Source organism: Tinamus guttatus, unplaced genomic scaffold (genome assembly GCF_059628265.1).
Source record: "Tinamus guttatus ecotype Peru unplaced genomic scaffold, ASM5962826v1 Tinamus_guttatus_pri_ptg000470l, whole genome shotgun sequence".
Lineage (NCBI taxonomy): Eukaryota > Metazoa > Chordata > Aves > Tinamiformes > Tinamidae > Tinamus > Tinamus guttatus.
The window spans coordinates 1,376,680-1,396,735 of NW_028289004.1; the positions used below are offsets into that span (position 1 = coordinate 1,376,680).

General features: G+C 39.2%; 1 protein-coding gene across 1 annotated transcript in view; it reads right to left on the minus strand.

Annotated features, from left to right (window-relative positions):
* MAP3K15 (mitogen-activated protein kinase kinase kinase 15) overlaps positions 1 to 20,056 on the minus strand; it is a 66,476-nt gene that overhangs the window by 44,918 nt on the left and 1,502 nt on the right. The window contains 1 exon segment of the mRNA XM_088532726.1: positions 1,881 to 2,020. Within this exon segment, the coding sequence (XP_088388852.1) occupies positions 1,881 to 2,020 (140 nt within the window).

Below are 20,056 nucleotides of genomic sequence, written 5' to 3' on the forward strand. Positions count from 1 at the left end.
CATTCCTTAGAAGAATGTTGTATTAGTATGCTTGTGTGGTATCCATCAGTGAACTGGGGCTCAATTACAAGAAGAGACATAAAGGACTTCAGGGTTGGACTGAACCGTGCCCCTGTGCCCCACTTAAGCTATGTTACCCTCTGACCCAGCAGATCTCTTCAATTTAGTTCTAGCAACTTGAATAATACCTTCTGATCCTGAAGACAGACATGCACGGGGCCTGTGTTGGCCCAAAAGGTACACAAATAATGAAGAGACAAAGAAAAGATCCAGTGGGGTCTTAATGCCACTGCACAGTTCCCAGCAAAGATGTATGAAGTCAGATAATGGCTTTTTTAGGCCTATGTGATCAAACCATGCTCCAGTGTTCCCAGAAGTCATGTTGCTTGTATTGTGACTCTTCCACTCTTGCAACAAAAGCTCCAGATCTGACATTTCCAGGACTTGCTAGACAATCTACAGAACAGTCTACAGCCTTGGACGCATCCTGGAGGCTATTCAGCACTCCAGTTTTAGAGCATGTGCTCCAGTATGTGCTTGGCACAAGATGTAGAAATAAAAGCGATTCACTGAGCTTCTCATTGGGTGGAGACACATAGATGACTAACCTGTGCTTCACAAACTTTGGTATGTGCTGGAGGAGAGCCAAGCTGATCAGAACATCTGAGAGACAGTACAAAAGAAAGGTAAAAAATGAAAAGGAAGGAACTCTGCACCCAGGTATATTACAACTGCAGAATGAAAAGTTGTATGCCTGCCCAAACAAACTAACTAGAGGAATAAAAGGCATGAAATTATGCCCTTCCGCAAACAGTAATATCTTATAATGAATGATGGGAGAAGCTCCATCTCTGAGATTTGGTGATTGCAGGTCACCCAGAATGTGAATGTATGTGCGGTGACCCCTGAAGAAAGAAAGTATGAGCTACTAGACACATGACAGGAGACTCAATGACATTGAAAGCAGGAGGAAAAATGAAAGAAGAGCTGCGATGGAAGAGAGCTTTTCTGGAAAAAGACAAGGAGATTCAAATAAAACTAACACTAAACTCAACACTCTTATGGCATCAAGAAAGATTACAGAATCCTGAAATCCTGAAAAGGTTTTCTGGACACCTGTGGCATGAATAATGCGGACAGTACAAGACAATAACTCCAAATAAGAAGAAAAAAAAAAGAAAGAAAGAAAAAACACTTTCATTGAAGGTAGAAAGAAAAGAGATGATATTTAAAGAAACAATGGGTGAGGATCCAGAGGAGAAAGAAGTCTAAGCATGATCCAAAACAAAGAGAACATATGCTGAGAAAGACAGAATCATCCCCAGTATGCACCCAGAACTGCAATTTAGGTGTAATAGTGAGTGCTATCCTACTATAAAAATGAACAAGCCTATAAAGAGATTTGATGAAGATCTTTCTTCACCAAACAGTAATAAAAACATTCATCATTTAGGAGGTACTAATCTAATCCAAAAGAAATGCTCTAATAGCAGAAACAGGTTGCAATACATTCCTTGTTCAAGTAAAGCGTCATTATTAAACAAGATATAATATTTATATGTATCCAAATTAAAAGAGGGAGAGGAAGGAAAAAAGACTTTTTGAAAGTCATGAAAATCAAGCCCTTGCACTTCTAAACTGAATTGGGTGAAGCAAAATCAATACTACACTACGGATCTGATTTTAGAAACAAACTTTTATGCTGTTATGATCACATTATTTTTGTTAGTGGTAAAACAGCTCAAGAAAAACTGCTTCTGAGTTACAGGCCTAACAGGAAATCACATTTAATGGAAGTTTTAGAAAAGCACAAATATTTGCAGAATTAGGTATTCAAAGGTATTTTTGAAATGAAGCAGATTTTCAAACAAGAATCTTACTTTAAGAGATTGAGCAGTATCAGCATCAGTGTCATAGTAAAGTATGACATTGTTCGCCATATCAAAGCTTTCACGCACACCAAGGTGATAGAACAGTGATGGTTGTTTGGAAATATCACTCATATCCACGACGGCAACATCTGAAATGAGAGAGAGAGGTGAGAATAAAAATAATCTTAAAACTACTTTTATTTTCTTACATAGAGTATAAAATAAATTCTAAAATTGCATGTAAGCTTAGACGGACAAAATCAAAACATTCAAATGAGCAGCATTTTCTCTTGGCGCAAATGAATTTTATCAAGCATGCTAAAGAACAAGAGTATACTCAGGAAATGATCATAGTGTTAAAGTAACGGTAAGGCTAGTTACAAATTCTGCTTGAGGTTATGAAATCACTGTACCGGGAATACCTCAGGTGATGAAGCTGTCTGTATTTGCTCTCTGAGGTAGTCCAGACAGTCCAAAGGCCCAGTAAAATGGAAAGCTCCAAATCTTCATGTGGAACTTCTAAGTTCTACATGCACAGGATCACACAGAACGGTTAAGGAACCTTAGGAGATCATCTAGTCTAACCCTCTTCGTAAAGCACATTTCAAAGCACCTGGAGCACGTTCACAAGGATTGCGTTCAGATAGCTTTTGAAGATCTCCAAGCAGACTCCACTACCTCTCCTGGTAACCTGCACCAGTGCTCGGTCACTCTCATTGTTAACATTTTCCTTATGTAGAGATGGAACTGCCTGTGTTTCAATTTGAGCCTATTGCTTTTCAACCTATTGCTGGGCACCAGCAAAGAGCCCAAGCCCATCCTCTTTATACCCTCCCTTCAGATAATCAAATACATTGATCAGATCCCCTCCCTCAGTCCTCTGTTCTCCAGACTGAACAGGCCCAGCTCACTCAGGGCCTGTTCTCAGGCCTCCTTTCCTCTTAGGAGAAATGCTCCAGTCCCTTCATGATCTTAGCAGTCCTCCACTGGACTTGTTCCAGTAGCTCCATGTCCCTCTTTTACTGTGGAGCCCAGAACTGGACACAGGGCTGAGGGAGAGGATCACCCTCCCTTGACCTGCTAGCAATGTTCTTTCTAATGCCCCCACGATGCCATTGGCCTTCTTGGCCATGTCAGCACATTGCTGGCTCATGGAAATAATGGAAAGCTACCAAACCAAGCTTATCTGAAGAAGCTGAGGCTTGGAGAACAGGAATTTTTTGAGAGTAGAAAAAGAAATGAGTTGTGAAAATTGAGTCTTCAGAGCCACAAGGATTATGGTGTTCAAGGCGACGGCAGTAGGAAATGAGGGGCTTCAATTAGTATTATCCAGAATTCCGCTGATGTTGGGTTGTACTGCAGTCACAAATAGATGTATAAAATGTTGTCAGAAGCTGACCTATGCAGAGAGCTAAAGATAAATAACCCATGTGAGGAAAATCATGTAGGAAACACAGGCAAAACAGAGTAAGTTCATCATTTGGTTCTGATCTAAACCTAAAAGCCAGTACAGAAAGAAGAGGTAACTGCAGAAGGGACATTTATGCTCATGTTTTTCTTGATTATCTTCCATGCTACCTAAGAAAATTTTATTTTAATGATTTTAAAACATCTGTAGCTTTGTGACTATCTGCTTTTAGCATTACAGGAGAGAAGATGAATTTAAATTCAATGTATTCATAGCACTAGGCTCTTGGCAGTTAAGCCACTGGGGAATCTGAGGTTCAAACCAGATTCCAGAGACTCTGGGCAGCTGAGCAGTAAATCCCACATCTCTGAAAGGGGAACAGGCAGTGCCTGTATCTATGGAAAATGACAGAGAAGGTGGAACTACTGACATGCAAGAAGTAAAAAAGCAGGCCTGATGTGTAAGAGCCAAACATAGCAGCCAGTTTACCTGGGCTTTACCAGCTGCACATCACAAGATTCAATACCCCATACTCAATACCTGAGTTCCTGGAAAAGCCTGTGACGGATACACATTCCTGGCCAGTCCATCCAGCCATTTAAAGGCTGTGCAAGAACACCACACTGGGGTCCAGCCAGTTCCTCTGGCCATCAACAGACTCCCTGTTAAAAGCATGGGGCTTTTTTTTTTTTGGTTTTTTTTTTGTTTTTAAGTCCAAAGACAACAACCTGCCTCACGACCAAAGCATCACCATTCAAGAGCTGAAAAGCAGGAAAAATAAAAAAGTGGCATATAAGAAAGCACCCTTACCCCCGAGGAACCTCAAATTCTGCAACACCAACTAATCCCCCTTTCAGTCCCTCTTTTGGCCATAGCTCTCCACAGTATGGCCAAAGTTCTTGGTCAACTGCTCACCATAAAGTCACAAAAATTGAGTGGGCCTGAAACAGTATATCCTGACTCTACACATATATTAAAACCTGGATTATGCAACCCACTTCCTCCAAAATATTAGAAAATATTTTGGAAAACCCAATGATCTACAAAGCAAAAGCACAGATAAATTATCAGGCAGACCTAGAATCAAATTACACCTAGGGGGAAAAAAGGTCTGAAAATTTGAACAGCATTTTAGTACTTGCACAGACTGCTTTGGGAGTGAAATCAGAATCACCTGCCTGGTGAGAGAACTTAGATGGAGACGAGCATGTTGTACACAGGTGATGCATTTTACCATGTCATGTGAGCAATGATTTGCAACAGAGCTCATTGAAACAAAGCTCTACGCAGCTCAGTTCCACAAAAAAGAGCAGCCTACAACTGATACCCTTTTCTTTTAGCTCCTAGGTAACAATGTAGGCACCGTCAGGAGTACATTAAGTGGACATAAGAACAGAAACAAACATCTGCATTAAAAGGGAAATTACTCATCACTCACATTTGCATTCACTGGTGAAGAGAGATTTATGAGAATGAGCTTTTCTTGTATATCTGCACTTCTTTAACAGAGGTGTGAATAAGGTAAATGAAAATAAAGCAAACTGAAGATTAGCAGAGGAGATGGAGCTGTTATCACAAAACCATACTTGTAAGTGGAAAAAAAAACGAAAAAAGGGAAAAGCCCCAGGAATGTAATGGTCCAGTCTGACAGCAGGCTGAAGCAGAGCATCAGAAGTGCTGCTGGATGCGGACTAGAGCAGTGATGAGATGCTGCACTCCCTGGAGACCGCTCCAGGCCTCGCTCCAGCAGGAACAACAGGACGCTTGGAGCAGTGAGGAAGGAGATCTAACCACAAACCAGCTTCACAAATGTAGATATGAAACATAATTCAAGTACAGTGAGACCAGGAGAGGAATGTAACTGGGTGGAGAAAAGAAGTCCAGCAATAAATGCTCATTATAGAATAAATCTGCTAAATTGTGGGCAGTGCTGATGGTACAGAAAACACGCTCCCCAGTACTAGTGTCTTCAGGGCTACATCTCTCTTTAGGGGTATGTAGTTTTCTGAGCTGCTTGCTCACTGAACAATGCTCATGTGCGATACCACAAATAACTCTGCCTCAGTTTTTCTGCATCTTGCTTATGATTTATGCTTATATCTCTCATCTCTAGTTTTTTAAACACTGGGCTCTGCACTTCAATCAGATATTTAGTATAGTTGCCAAGAGGCAATAATTCCTTTGTTTATAAAGTTCCTGAGATTAATAAAAGAAATACACTCATACTTGCTTAGCCACGCTTAGTTTTATGAATAGCAGGAAAAGTTAATTGTGAAGCTATTACGCAGTGTATATAACCTATACTGTGGTAATTCATCGGGATTATCAATATAATCCTGATCTGGTCTCTATGTTGTTACAGCAGATGGCTCATAAATATTTCTTCTACATCACGGTACATAACACTAGTGTGTCTTGAGACCAGGCAGGGTAGAGATAAATAATTATGACAACTAAAGTGAAGATTAGTGATCATAACCTGTGGTAAAATAGAAGAATGTGAAGCTAACAAACAGCAAAAACATTATTATACAAGCTGAATCAAAGAATTTAATGCTCTACTTGGAATGCATCACATAATTTAATGATCTAAGCAACCCACAAGCCTTCATGTGACCCAAAAAAGAAAGCTTCTGGATTTGTACCTAAAAAGTAGCAGGCAAAAGAAAACTCAGAATCAGCCTGAAAATATGCTGGAAGTTAAATGGAGCCCAGGAAGCAACAGTCAGAAGAAACAGTCAGAAAAAGTCCGTACTGCTTTTAACATCAAATCTCAGGCTCAACATTCAGTCTTACCTGAACGGATAGCAAGACCCCAAATATGCTACTATGGAATCAATATTTTTTCATCATTTGGACTTTTAATATAATAAATAAAAAACCCTAACTATGGTGAGAAAAGCACCATTCAAACCCATCTCCCAAGATGAAAAGGTTGAAATACGAGTTTCTAAATTATCAGAACTGCAAGAGCTTATTAAGAAAAGCTCCAGTATGAATTACACTTAGCAAGTGGAGAAGGAGAAGACAAGGAAGCTGGTAAACATGTTTTTCCATGTACAAAATCACAAAAGTGACTTACAAAGCTACCACTCAAACCAGTGTTTGGGATGTACACAGGGATGGGCCTTTTAGCAATAGCCATCCTGGAGATGGCAAAATCTGAAGTCCAGAGTAGCGAGCAGAGTAATCCAGCATGGAAGAAACACAAGCAGAGCTATGGAAAGAAAAATGGCCATGAATTCAGCTAGCCCAGTGAAATGTACACGGAGCCTGAAAATATTTTAACATAGGTGAAGTATAAAAGAAATAAACATATTTTACATATTTAATCATAATTAGAAACTTGCTGTTCTTGAGTTCATCTGTAATATTTTTGCTTTGGTTTTCAGATACCAATCTTTGGCATGAACATTTGACAAAAATTTGAGACTACCTTAGTAACATATCACCTTACAACATTCTCTACAAATTCTCATCCAGCAAAATGCACCCTCAGGATGCAGTGAAAACCAGACAACCAATCCAGAGAGGACTGTGCTCATCTCTAGTTTTTGTAATTCTGCCTGGGTGCACACTTACTTCTTACAAAGAACTCCAAAACAGAGTCATATTCAGACCCAAATATAACAACTACTCTAGTACATTAGCACTGTGGTTTTACTTTACAGTTGTACCCGGACACCACATCTGTCATCTGTCCACTGGTATGGAGAACACACATTAAATTTAGAACTAGAGCATATTTTTCAAGCTCTGGTGGCATTAACTGCAGCTCAGGAGGAACTAGTAACTAAAATTACTCATTTTGCTAAACTATTACAAAATATTCATGGCACATTTACAATTGATATGTATTTCTTAAAACCAAAAAAAATCATCTGTTCCAAAAATGAAATCAAGCAGGTAACTGTACTTTAGTTAAAGGGAAGAGAACAAATTACAGTAGGCAAGCAGTACTGCCAGTGTTAAGGGCTGATTTGGGATCTAACTTCTGATTTCTTTTTATTTGCTTTTGGGTTTCTCATTTATTTGCTTTTAGGTTTCTCATTCATTAGGTACATCACCTCAAACTTTCTTTTTTTTTCCTGCAGTCATATATTAGGAACCTTTTTCTTTATTTTAGCTAAATGGAAGCAATGAATGTTCCCAAATCCTTGAATTCCTAAAGCACAAGTTTCAAGAAACTCTTTTATGTAACTAAGTTCACAGTAAAACTGTATGTCAGAAAAAAAAAGGCAGAGCCCTATACTAAAGCAAGAATACAGTTCTGCTTACCCAGAAGAACAACTGTGTGAGAAGCATATGCGTGCTTATGTATTTTAACATGCATTTTTTTTTAAGTTTATCAGACTTCACCAAAACAGAATACCACATGTACACATTCAAAAACTGCTGGGCAAGAAGAGCTAATGTAATTAATACACAGTATACCCAAACCCTTTGGAGGTTTAATGCTTCTCCACAACTACAAGGTAGAAAATCCCGCATGATTTGAATAGTAAAACACCTGATAATGTGCTATCATTTAGAAGAGATTTTTCTGGCCTCTTATTTTTGCTTCAGTTGGCAATTTAGGGGAAAAAAAAGGAAACAAAGGACTCATCCTCAGATAATTTTTCTTGCAATGTTTAATTGTGGAAGCTGGAGAATATATAATATATAATAAGCAGCATATGGCTATGCTTAGAAGTTGCTTAATGTCTTCCATAAAGTTTGTTTTCAGTTCTTTCTAGCTTTGTCAGTCTTTGCTTCAGTTTTTTTTTATAAAAGATTTAATTAAAAACTACTCAGCCATTTCTGAGACTATATTGGGGAACATATTTCTTTGGCCTACCTTAATCTTATGCCAAATTAAGAAACCTTAGTGCTTCCACGCGCTGAAGCAGAAAAAATAATTTGTGAGAAGAGTTGGGGAGCTGTCTGGAAGCAACTTTGGCTGGCCACACGAACCACAGCTCACCCCCAAGCTAAGGCTTCAGTAGGCGCTTGACAGAGCCATGTGGAGATCTTTCCTCACAGGTGACCCAGTCACCGCACACTCCCCACACAGTCAACAGAGAGGGAGGAAAAGCACTTCTGGAGCACAGTCCATCCACCCTCATAGAGTCGAGTGTAGGATAAAATGAAGTACACCCCAGAAGTGCCTGTTTCTCTTCCCTCGCTGAAAAGAGCAACTGCAACTGTAAAAGAGCAAGAGCAACCATAAAAAAGGCAATCGCAGACAATACTAAAGGTGTTCACTGCTATGAAGCCCTCCACAGAGCCCTGTTGCTCTGCACAGTTTTATTCAGCTATTAACATATTTCAGTCAACAGTGGCAATATCTCAGCAAGTTATTTCCCTGACTATGGATATTTCCCTGGTCTATGGATAAAGCTTATACCCAATCCATTTCTCTGTAAAAATACCTTCAAGCCAAATATAAGCACTGCACTTTCCTCTTAGCCACGCATATTCATGTTAGGCTAGTAACAGCTTTTGCTTTTTTCTATACCATAACTTGTGATACCCTGAGAGCAGCATAGGCTCAAGTCTGAAGGAGATAACTTACACTGAGCGTGAGCGAACAAACTGAAAAAGAAAAGTTACTGGAAACTCCTCAAGTACAAACCTCCCCATCCCTTGAAGAAGGACTGTAAAAGTTTCCCACTCAGGCACCACAAACAAAGTCATAGGTCTTTAGTTAGCCGCCACAATCACACATCAGATGGGTCCTGGCAAGGTCTGCACACTGCTAATAAATTATTTCAAAAAGTTGACATGCACAGGAGATCAGTATTTATACCATTTGGTGGTGTAAAATTACAGCCTTCTAGCTCATGGGTTGGAAGTGAAGAGAAAGGTTACATCACTTGGATGGTGGCCATGTGCACAGTGTGATGGTTCAGGCATATGCCCTCCTGCAGCTCCTACTTCTTCTTTCACATGACCCATGGTCTCTGCTTCGCTCTCTGTACCCTCCCTCCCCTTCCAGGCAGGATATTTCTAACCTTATCTCTCAACATATATTTAACTTGACAACTTCTGCCTAATTTAGTGGCAGCACAACATGCACACAGAAGCTCTATCACTGCAGCTGAGCGATCCTGGGAGTGGGATCAAACTACGAGCCTCCTGCTAGCTCCTGGAAAAGCATTTTTAGAAATCATTAGATTTTATGACAATTGAAAGAAATAAAGGCAAAAAAAAAAGCCCTTTTATGAAAATTCACCTTTTACATGTCATAACATAACACCGTTGCATCTGTGAATACCAGATTCCGTAAGAAGGAAACAGTTGGCACTTGCACAAACACTTCTCAAAGAAGTCCTTCTTGTTGTTGGATAGCCAAATTTTTTGAATGCTGAATCTGGCCATGTGCAATATAAAGAGCAACAACATACTAATGAATTTCAAGAAAAAATCTTCCTTAATGAAAGCCAATTTTTAGTAGTAAATAATTTATACTCGCTACCTAATTACTGTTAAAAATATGCTAAAGAGTCTTGGCATCCTAAGAAACCTTTCTCTCTTTTTTTTTTTTTCCCCTCAAAATGACTATAGCATCAAGAACCAAGCTTAGAGGCCATAACAAATACCATGGATAGCCATCATAACGTATGATTTAAAAATTGCCCCCAAGGAAATATTGTAACAAGTGACTGAAGTTTCAATTTTCTGCTACTTCAGCTTTCCTTTTTTTTAAATCTTTTTTCTCCCAGGGGAACTGGATGAAATGTCCATTTGATCCAGGACCCATCATCTACCCACCCAAACTGGAAGAGAGCAAGCCCAGACTTTCTAGATGCAAATCCCAAGGCCCTCACTATGCACTAACTATGCGGGGCTTGAATCCCACACAAGAGCCGAGTGACCGTGGCGTGTGTGGTGAACGAACCACCTGCCTCCTGCCTGCCCTGGTGGTCCTGCGGGATCAGCAGGGGCACCGCGATGGGGCCCGAGGGGACTGCAGGAGGCACCATCATGTTTAAGTAGCTGCTGGATGACGCTAGCTTTGTCTCTTTACTCACATTTCAGACACGGTTGTGGTAACAAGACAGTTATTAAGATTTTCATTTGCAAAAATAGAAATCTTGAAACGCCCCACTAAAAGTTAAAAAAGACTTGGAAAGCAGAGTCTTCATTTTAAAGGTGGTTTGCAGCAAATCTGATGCTTTTAGAGAGAAGATAATTGCCTAGTATTTTACCTAAAACATTTCCTTTTTATCTTCCAAGTGTGCCTAAGGCATGACCAATAACTCAGGTAATCTCCAGTATAGCAACTGGAATCGTCCATCTACAGACGAGCTGAGCATCTACGAAGCAGGCACATAATCAGCGCGCCCAAATCCTACTTCAAAATTCAAGACAAGACACGTGCACATTCCACCTGCTCAATCAGTCTTTTTATCCATATGAATACTGTGGTGAAGAAGCATTCACAAATTCATGATGAGTACTCAGTTAAGCTGCCCTTGCTCTTTGCAGGCAATAAGCAAATGAACTTTTGCATCATCTCTCACTTTTCCCAAATTAGTTTTCTGTAAATTAAAAAGGGTTCCAAGCCTGCATATCCAGGACACAAAGCAAACACCAATCACAAATAATCTGAAATATACATATATATACCTGTTCAGTACTTTTTCCTCTGTTTGCATACTTTTGGTATATTAAAAAAGATGATATGTGTGATAGGCAGCCATAAGGAGAAGTCTCCCACCATATATACTTTTCACTATGCTAGCTCACTGAGGATAACATCATTTCTTAAAACTTCTCTGCGTGTAAAAGCAGCCTAATAATTCTACAGGATCTGTCATTTCTCTGACCCCTTTACCACATGGAGTACCAATTTACCAATGGAGTAAATTACAAGCACTAGCAGTGTGGCAAGGGTCACAGGAGAGTGTTTCCAATGCAACGTTGACTAGAGCTGACCCAGCTGAGAGAGTGTCCACAAAAAGCACCCCAGCTCTGAACCTAAATTGAACCTTGCCTGTAGCTTGGAGCAAGTGAGAAGAAAGCTGAACTTTATTTAACTTTTCCTGCATGTCTCTGCTTCCCATACGGCGTTGTAACTGCCAATGAAAAGGATTAAAGTATCATAAAAAGATGGCTTGTGGGATATTCTGGCCTAAGTAAAAATAAGAAGAGTATGAAATTCAATGAGAAAGGCTGTCCCTTCCTGCCTGACTTCAAGCAAATCAATTTCTAGGCCAAAGAGGTTTAGATAAGCTCCAAGCTTTTAAACATTTATCCAAACTAAACCGCTTGAGGGTCACCCACCATTTAACATTGAATACCTTGGCTGGGTAGCAGAAAATGACTGCCAAGTCTGCACATCCCTGTCAGGTCATGTATTGGCCTATTGCATATATCTAAAACATTTGAGAAAATAAAATAACACTGAGCTTCTCTTCTGCCCTCAGAAATGAAAGAGGTAAGAAAAGCAATGAAAATACAAGGCACTACAAATGGAAAGGCTTTGGTATCCTAAATTTCATTATACTAGGATAGGCTAATTTCTTTTTTACCTTTATTTTTCTTTTTAAGACTTAAAACTTAGCATATGAAAATAAATCAGACATTCCTACTCTGAATCTCTGAACATTTCTTCAAACCAAAACTACAAACAGCAAGAGATGCACTGCCATCACTAGCAAAGATAATAAATTACGCCTGAGAAATATGATCCTTATTTGAGGACAAGCAGAATTATGGAAGAGGAAATGAAATTAAAATTTACATAAAGTCAAAGCAACCTCCATGAGCCAAGAGACTTGCACTCAAACATATGCACAATTCCTGATTCCATGTGCTGGATGCTGGACAGATGAAGGTTCATTCTGCTATTTTAAACTTTTCTCTAAAGAGCACAAGATTTATGTGTCTCCCTAAAAAAGTGCATATGCTTCTGCAAAGATCTTTATGCACCACAGAAAACTATAAATGTAAAAATGGGTGACATCTATAAAAATCAGAGAAATCTGTTTCAGGGCACAAATTAGTGCCTGTAATTATGGCACAAACTCCCAATTTGTAGCTGGGGAACATTAAGCATAAACACAGCTTGTCTATTATTATACTGGATCCATCTAGACTTACCTATTTCAGCTAAAAATAAAACTAAAACTCAAATAACTTACTAGAAGACATTTAAAACTAGCCATAATATACTTTTTATATAGTTGGGAGAATACTAGTGCTTCTAAACTGTGATTCATCAGATATGACGAATCATAAGAAATTGTGATTTCACAGAAAGTGTCTATAACTTCGTCTCCATTAGTTATGAAAGATGTGTAGGATGGCTCACCTCAAAATTATATGCACGTGCAAATCTGTCACAAGATGATTCTCAGCTTGGATGTTGACAATATCACACAGTTTGAAGGGGGCAGGGGGCAGAAATACACTGTCAGTCCTTTAACAAATCCCAAGACAGATTGACTTTCTACTGGTAAATGTGATTCCACAATTTTGCAAACCAAGTTTTCAAGATGATTTCTTACAGTGTTTTATCTCACAGCTGAGTCACAGCTGTAGTTTGCACACTGGTATCCAAATCGTCAATATAGGAGTATTTAGTCTGAAACAGATTTCATGAAATTGCTGGCACTTCTGGAAAAGCTGGAGCATACTTTTCTTTTAATTTGGGCAGGGGACTATAGTGTCTGTACATCTGGGAATGATGGGCAAAGAGTAGTATAAATAAATTTTTTAAAAAGGGTTACAAAAGCGGCAAGCATCATTACTGCATGCAAGTTTTCTTACTAAGTAAATTTCCCCTTCTGAAGATTTTGAAAATCTATATATTGTTCTTTCCTACTACGAGAAGAGCTCCCAAGGCGTAATGCTACGAAACGCTGTACCACAAGCTCATGCATTCACCTGCAGGCCCCTTCCCTGCATTGTGCCAGCGAGTACAGTTGTTCTAGCGGTTCACAAATCAGAACTCAGGAGTAAAAATAACTAAGGCTTGCTTCATTAGTCACTCTGAAAATTAGTTTAAGGCTTTGAACTGGCAGCAAAAGCTAAACAGAAATGATTGAAAGGATTCACAGCCTGTCACTTCAGCCATGGAGCCGGGACAGTACTGGATTATTTATTTATTTATCACCATTGGAATACGAATGCTGCTTTTATAAAGCAGTTGAAGATGCATGGAGGAAAAGAAAAGCGTATATGACTTACTAAGTGAAGTTTTTGTTTGGTTTCTAAGATTTTTTTTTTGAAGTTTGTGCTACAAGGTCTTCCAAGCAGTGCAGTGAATCCTGTGGCATTTTGATGCACGTAGGCTTCAGCAAACATCAGAGAAGCAGTATCAGTGGCATGCTGTTATCATCTTTACTATCGGTCTCAAAGATATGAAAGAAGACAAAATAGAGTCTCTTGCATTTCACTGCTCACAAAGAGGGCATGTTGCCAGCCACAGTCACTGAATTCTTCTGGAGAACACCTGGAGCCAGAACTGCCATGGACCACGTCACATTGTCATGATGGCTGTGAAGATTCAACTCATCAGGAAAACAGGAAAAGACAGTGCTCTGCAGCACAGGTTCTCTTTTATGTCCATACAGACAAGGAGGCTGCCTCAATATCACTAGAATCATCTTTTCAGCTGTATTCTGGATTTCACTTAACTATGAGATGCCCAGACTATCAGATGGTTGTTGGATATTGGAATTTGCCACTTTTTTCATTGGAATTAGAGTTTGGCCGAGTTTCACTAGCTGGGATTAAATTTAGCTTTGCAAGTCAAGACTAAATCAGCATATTTTTCAAAGGATTTTTAAAGGTGTTCAGAAAGTATGGTAACAGTGAACATTTTCATGATTAGTGGTATTTATTATTTACTGAATCAGTCATACTTTTCATGACTCCTTAAAGCTTTGTCTGTTTTGATGAAAGAGAAAGTCAAAGTTATGGTTAAACTACAACTGTCAGACCTGAGGTTCCATGAATTTATTAGACAGGACAGAATATCGTCTGCCACCTCCTTTAGTGACTGTAAGGGACTATCTGAAAGCAACATACACACAGAATACAGCCGTGTAACTCTGTTTTCATTTACAAATTCCAAGTTCTCATTTCATCATGTCATTCTCCCAGCAAAGGGAAAATTAACAAATATTATCTCCTCCTAGCACACAAGTTAATGGATTTTTTAAAAAATGTTTTCTCCCAAAAGGCAGCAACAAGAGAGTTAATACACCCAATCTCACCTGACTGAAATCAAATCATGACTGGCAGATCATTTTCTGCAGTATCCAAAACTTACAACTTTTCCATGATAGCTGAGACACACTTGCTGCAATATAATTTCTTCCAGCCAAGCTAGTTATTAATGTCCCAAGTACAAACCAAATAACTTCCCTATTGTTTTCATGGGTCTACAAGTCTGTTTTTCACAAACTTCGAGGCAATGGAGTACCACAACTCAGAGAAAGACACTTGACCCTAGCAGGAAACAAGTGTTTTAAGCAATGCTTAATATCATGCTGATTTAGGTCTGTTTTTGCAGAACGAATGCCTTTTGAGCTCAGGTTGTGAAAACTTTAGGTATTAAGTGAACGATATTTTTCATTTTTTGAGAAGTCAATGTGCTACAGTTCTGTGCATGAGGGCGTGTTTCCCTAAATGGGAGGAAGAGAAATCTTCAAGCAGCAGAAAGTTGAGATATTCTCTCCTTAGAGATGAAACAAGAAAAGCGGCACCTGGTGAAACAGAGTGGAAAAAACACTTCAAGCCAATTCCATTTACATTTTGTTTCCTTCTTTGAACAAATATTTAAGAATTTTTTAAACAGAACTTAAGTATTTAACAGTAACATGTATTACACTAGATATGTGACTGTGCAGATGTTCATCTATTGTAAATCAAAGTAGTTCCCTTAAAGGTTGATGTAGTTACACCATCTCAGAGCAGCAAAAAGACAGAGAAAGACTCTTTCATCAGTGTCATTACTATTTTGGATTCATGATTGCCATGAGAGCTCAGCAGAGTCAATGAAATACAATGTGTACTGAGGCTGGAATCATGTACTTTAAACGTAATAAAAGCTGGGTACATTTTTACTAGCCAGTGGGGTTCCGGACCCCACTTGGCTTCAGGCTCCTAGACATAGCAATTTTAAAAACATACGCTACTTAGACCAAAGTGAAAATACTAGAGAGTGTTTGAAAAGTAGCACTGTCTCAAACGACACAGCAGAATCACATTTGTGAGACGGAATATTCCAAAGCACGACGTGACCATATCATACACATGACCAGCATTTATCACAACACAGTGACCCAGTACTTTAAGTGCCACAGGTAGTTTCCCGCCTGGCAAACCGCAGCCCTGGAGTGTCTCTTATAACCACCTCAGCCTCCCAGGAAGGGCAGCTACCCTGCATGACAGAACTAACTGACTGCCTGGAAGGATACTGCAGGGCACGCTTGGCCCACCAGCTGCCAGCTCTGTGTCCGTGACCTCAGCGAGGCTGGAGCTTCCCTGTTTATAGGGAGCTTGTGCCAGGGCGCCGTGGCACGCAACAGCTGTACAAGCCGCTCTTGCCTCAGCCTTGGCACACATACGTTGCTGTTCAAAGGTGGCCTCAGGCTGAAGCCATGGACAGCCACGCTGAAGTGAAAGGTAAACAGCCTACCCTGTTTGCAGAGTCCACCTGCTCCACATGCAGCAAGGATCTGGAAGCCCCCGCACCAACAGAGAGCGTAGAAGGTGGGCTATCAGTGTGGACAGCCCATGAGTTTCACCCTTTGAGGTTTAATATACAGGGGGGCAAAAAGTCTGGAGCTCTCGCTCCAGTTCTGCGCTAACTCTTTCTGCAAGCCTGACAAGTCAGAAGACCTTTACCTCAAACTCATCCATCTGCAAAACAAGAACATTAGTTACTGTTTAACTAGGGAGTCCATCAACATTTGTTAATTTGATAAAAAGTAACAAATGATTACACTGATAAAAGCAGGACATGACAGCAGAGCATTAAGCAAGCTACTGGGATGACGCTATCATCATTTGTCAAATTTATGTGGGAACAGAAATTTAAATGATTTAATTAATCCACTTAAAGTTGTCCTTTAAAAATGAAAAATTACTTTTGAGCTTAGCTCTTACCAAAAAGGCTCTTAAAACTATGAAGACCATCCTACACACAGCACAGCGAAATTCAAAAGTGTGCAGTCAGTGCAGTGGAGATGAGCAGCCAGGGACCAGGCTCTATGTGCCCACCCTGGTTGACTCCAGCCTCTCGGCTCCTGGAGCTCTGCAAGGAGCTCTCTTTGATACGGCCCAGAGCCAACCTGAATGGAGCAATGTCAGACCAAAGATCCACTCGCCACCTTCTCAGAGTCAATTGGTCTATGAATAGCAGATTTTGTTTTCAAAATAACTTAGAAAATATAGCAAAAAAAAAATGTGTTTGTGCAAACATAAGATTCTTTAAAAAAAAAAAAAAAAAGTGAACTTTTAAATTCACTGACCAGTATGCATACTCAGCTGTTGCTTTTTCTTTTATCAGTAATTAGGACAATTTTTACTTGTATGAAGAATTTCAGAAGCCCTTGAATATTTTTTTCAATTCTCCCAAACAATATACTTATAGCATATTATAGAATATAGTTACAGAATATAGTTAAAGAATATAGCTATAGAACCTACTTTTTATAGTTAATACTATAAAAAGGCAAAAAAGGGCCCTCTCCCTAAAATCCTAAAGCCAGAATGTTTTCAAAAGCTGTAAATATGATACCTGGTCTTTACATCATGAATACAGATTATATAGCCAAATTCTATAAATCATTTGTAAAAGCTGTAAAACCTTCTGTACAACTAAATCTGTTTAGCAGAAAGCAACAAGGCTTTTAATTATAAGAGAGAGAGAGAGACATGAACAGACCTGAAATCCAGTTGAAGTCTCATAATATCCACTGCTAATCAGGCAGAGTTTCACTCAAAGATATGTTAAGTGCTGAGAACTCATACGAGCTTTGGATTGCCAGTATCTTCCTTCCATCTTACGAACCACCAGTAGGAAAAAAATGTAAGTTCCAAAAGGAGAAAAAACAAAACAGAATGCCTCTTTATTAGGGAATTAAGGCATATTCCTTCCTTTTATTTGTAATATCTTCATCATTGTCTGAATACTATTCTGACCTTGCATTTGACTCTGGGCAATACACGAAACAAAAGTTAATAAATTCCATATAGCTATATGGAACGGCCAGTAACTATTCTATAGTTAATATATTCCATATATTCCATATAATAAACTCCAAACTCCTGTTCAGAGTTATTTACTTGGATGTTTCTAAGCTTATTCAATGACATTGGAGGAGCCAAAATGAGTTAAAGGGATGTCATTCAGCTTACACATTGAAAAAAAAAAGAATATTAAAAACAAAAACAAGGTTGGTACAAAACCATTTTTTCACAGGTGCCAGCAAAATAATGTAATCTACTGTGAGAGCCTGACAACTCTGCTGTTGCATAAAAGCAGCACAACATCCAAACCCATTAGTCTTAGCCTCTCAGCTGGCACTGCTATCCCCTTCCAGTTCTCAGCATGGCTTGTCTGCTTCTTTCCCAGTTCTTTACCGTGTGTTAAGCATATCTCTCAGCTTCATAAAGAATACTTTCAAACCATTGAAGCAGTTGGAGGAAAAAAAGAAAGTATATTAAGTATTGCTCTGAAAAACAGCAGAACCTGTCTGTCAAGTTAAGCATCAGGCTGCTAAACCTTAACCCCCTCCCTACTCTTCCCAGTCTCACCCAGGGACAAAGATAAATTGCAGCACCAGGTTTGCCCAAGTTTTTTTTTTTAAAGTTATAACCCTCAGCTGTCACTCTCACCCTCCTGTCAGAGATTACAAGGCCTGTGGCAGAATCAACAAGGGAAGCAGGTGTCTCCAGCTCAGCTGTGCTCGTTATCACGCTGTATATTAGCTTAAACTAGTGATAAATGTTTACCCTGACACGCTAGCCTCTGGGCTGGAGAAGGTGAAGCACCCCTGCCAAGTCTGCAATGGGGATAGTGGGCTTCAGGGAAGCTGGGGACAAGTGATGGCGGTTCCTTCAGTGATTGCCAGAGGCTCAAAATCAGAAGCCAGAATGTACCTTTCCACCTGCTTCTTCCATCGGAGCGCAATTCCCCCACTTCAGCCTTGTGGCCAAAGAGTTCTGGCAAGAAGCCTTGGTAAGGCTCCATGCCACAGAGAAGTAGCTTGTACTGATCTGTTTAGGTTCTCACCTTCCATAGGTACAGGACATAACTTTGACATCGTGTTTTCTTTCTGAGTACACCCAGAACTGACACTTTCTATGCAGCTATAGTAAAGGCATAAAGAGAAATGAATAAATGAAGGAAATAATTCAATTTGTATCATCACTAACCAAACCACTCTCCTTTTCACTATGTCCCCTAAATGGTTTACCAACTCACTAGAGTGCCCATAATTTGCTTTTCTTCATGACGTAACTCTAAAATATTTTTAATATCCTTGGTCAGCTCCTAGGCTTGGTCTTCTTGTATAAAAATAGGTTGTATTTTGCATAAAAAGCTTCACACGAATGCCTGGTACCTGTGACTCTCAGTCTAAAAATCATGGCACTTCTTCCCAAAGACTCAGTCAATATATGCAAACCAGTTAGTTACCTTCATCTGCTTCTGCAAACATAAATTTGTTCGCAGCTACTTTCTAGCAAAGACTGAGCAAAGAGATTTTTGGTTATCAAGCCTTAATTTCATGTATTTGTTGAAAGTTTTCTCTTGCAAGTGCTGCAAACCTTGTAAATTCCCCTTTAACAAAACATCACAAAATCTAACAATTTCTGAAGATCAGGGTCATTCTGTGTTACTTGAAACTGCTTACATAGGGCATAACATACTCTTACATGAATAAAAGTCATGAAAGATGCCAGTTCCAAGAATCTTACAGGTTCCTTCTAAATAAGGTACATAAGCTTGCTTGCACCTGAAGTAAAAGGCTATAATTACTTTCATTCAGGCAGTATGGGGAAAAAGGGAGAACGAACAACACTCTAGTGTAAACAAAATAAATATACATTATAATTTCAGTATGGGAGACATGTAAGACAACTCATACAGAGAAGAACAGAGGGTCCCTAGATTTTTTTTTTCTTTTAAACAAACACAGGATAACTTCCTAGCACATAAAGTTAATCAGGAGCTGTCGTGTTGCTCATGCCGAAGCTCATTCTTAATGTTCTTCTTTATCTTTAAGCCCTGCATCAATTGAAACAGTCCCAAACCAATACATACTCTACAAAAAGAGTATGACAATCATATATATATATATATATATATATATATATATATGTGTGTGTGTGTAGTGGAATAGCTGATTAGGAATGTTACATGTAAAATAACACTTATCAGTTTCAATATTTTCTCATGATATATATATAAAAATATGAGGGAGGGAAACTCACCAATAATGCAGAGCAAGGAAGCTAGAAGGGTTTAGCTTCCTACGATAAGGAAACAATGACAGCCCATTGTATTTAGAGAGAAACAAAAAAGGGCACTTGAAAGCAACATGGAAAATCCTAGATGAAACTTAAGTCCACTATTAGCTGATACTAGCAAGACTGAAGAAGAAAAAGGCATAACAGAAAAGTGGAAAGTGTAATGGCTACTTTTTGACCTTTTGCAGAATGAACCAAGAAGATATAATCACTCTAATGAGTGTTAAAGGAAACAAAATTTTCCCATCTATAGCATGCAACAAGAGGAAATAAAGCAGCAAGTCACCTTACCTCAGTGTACCAG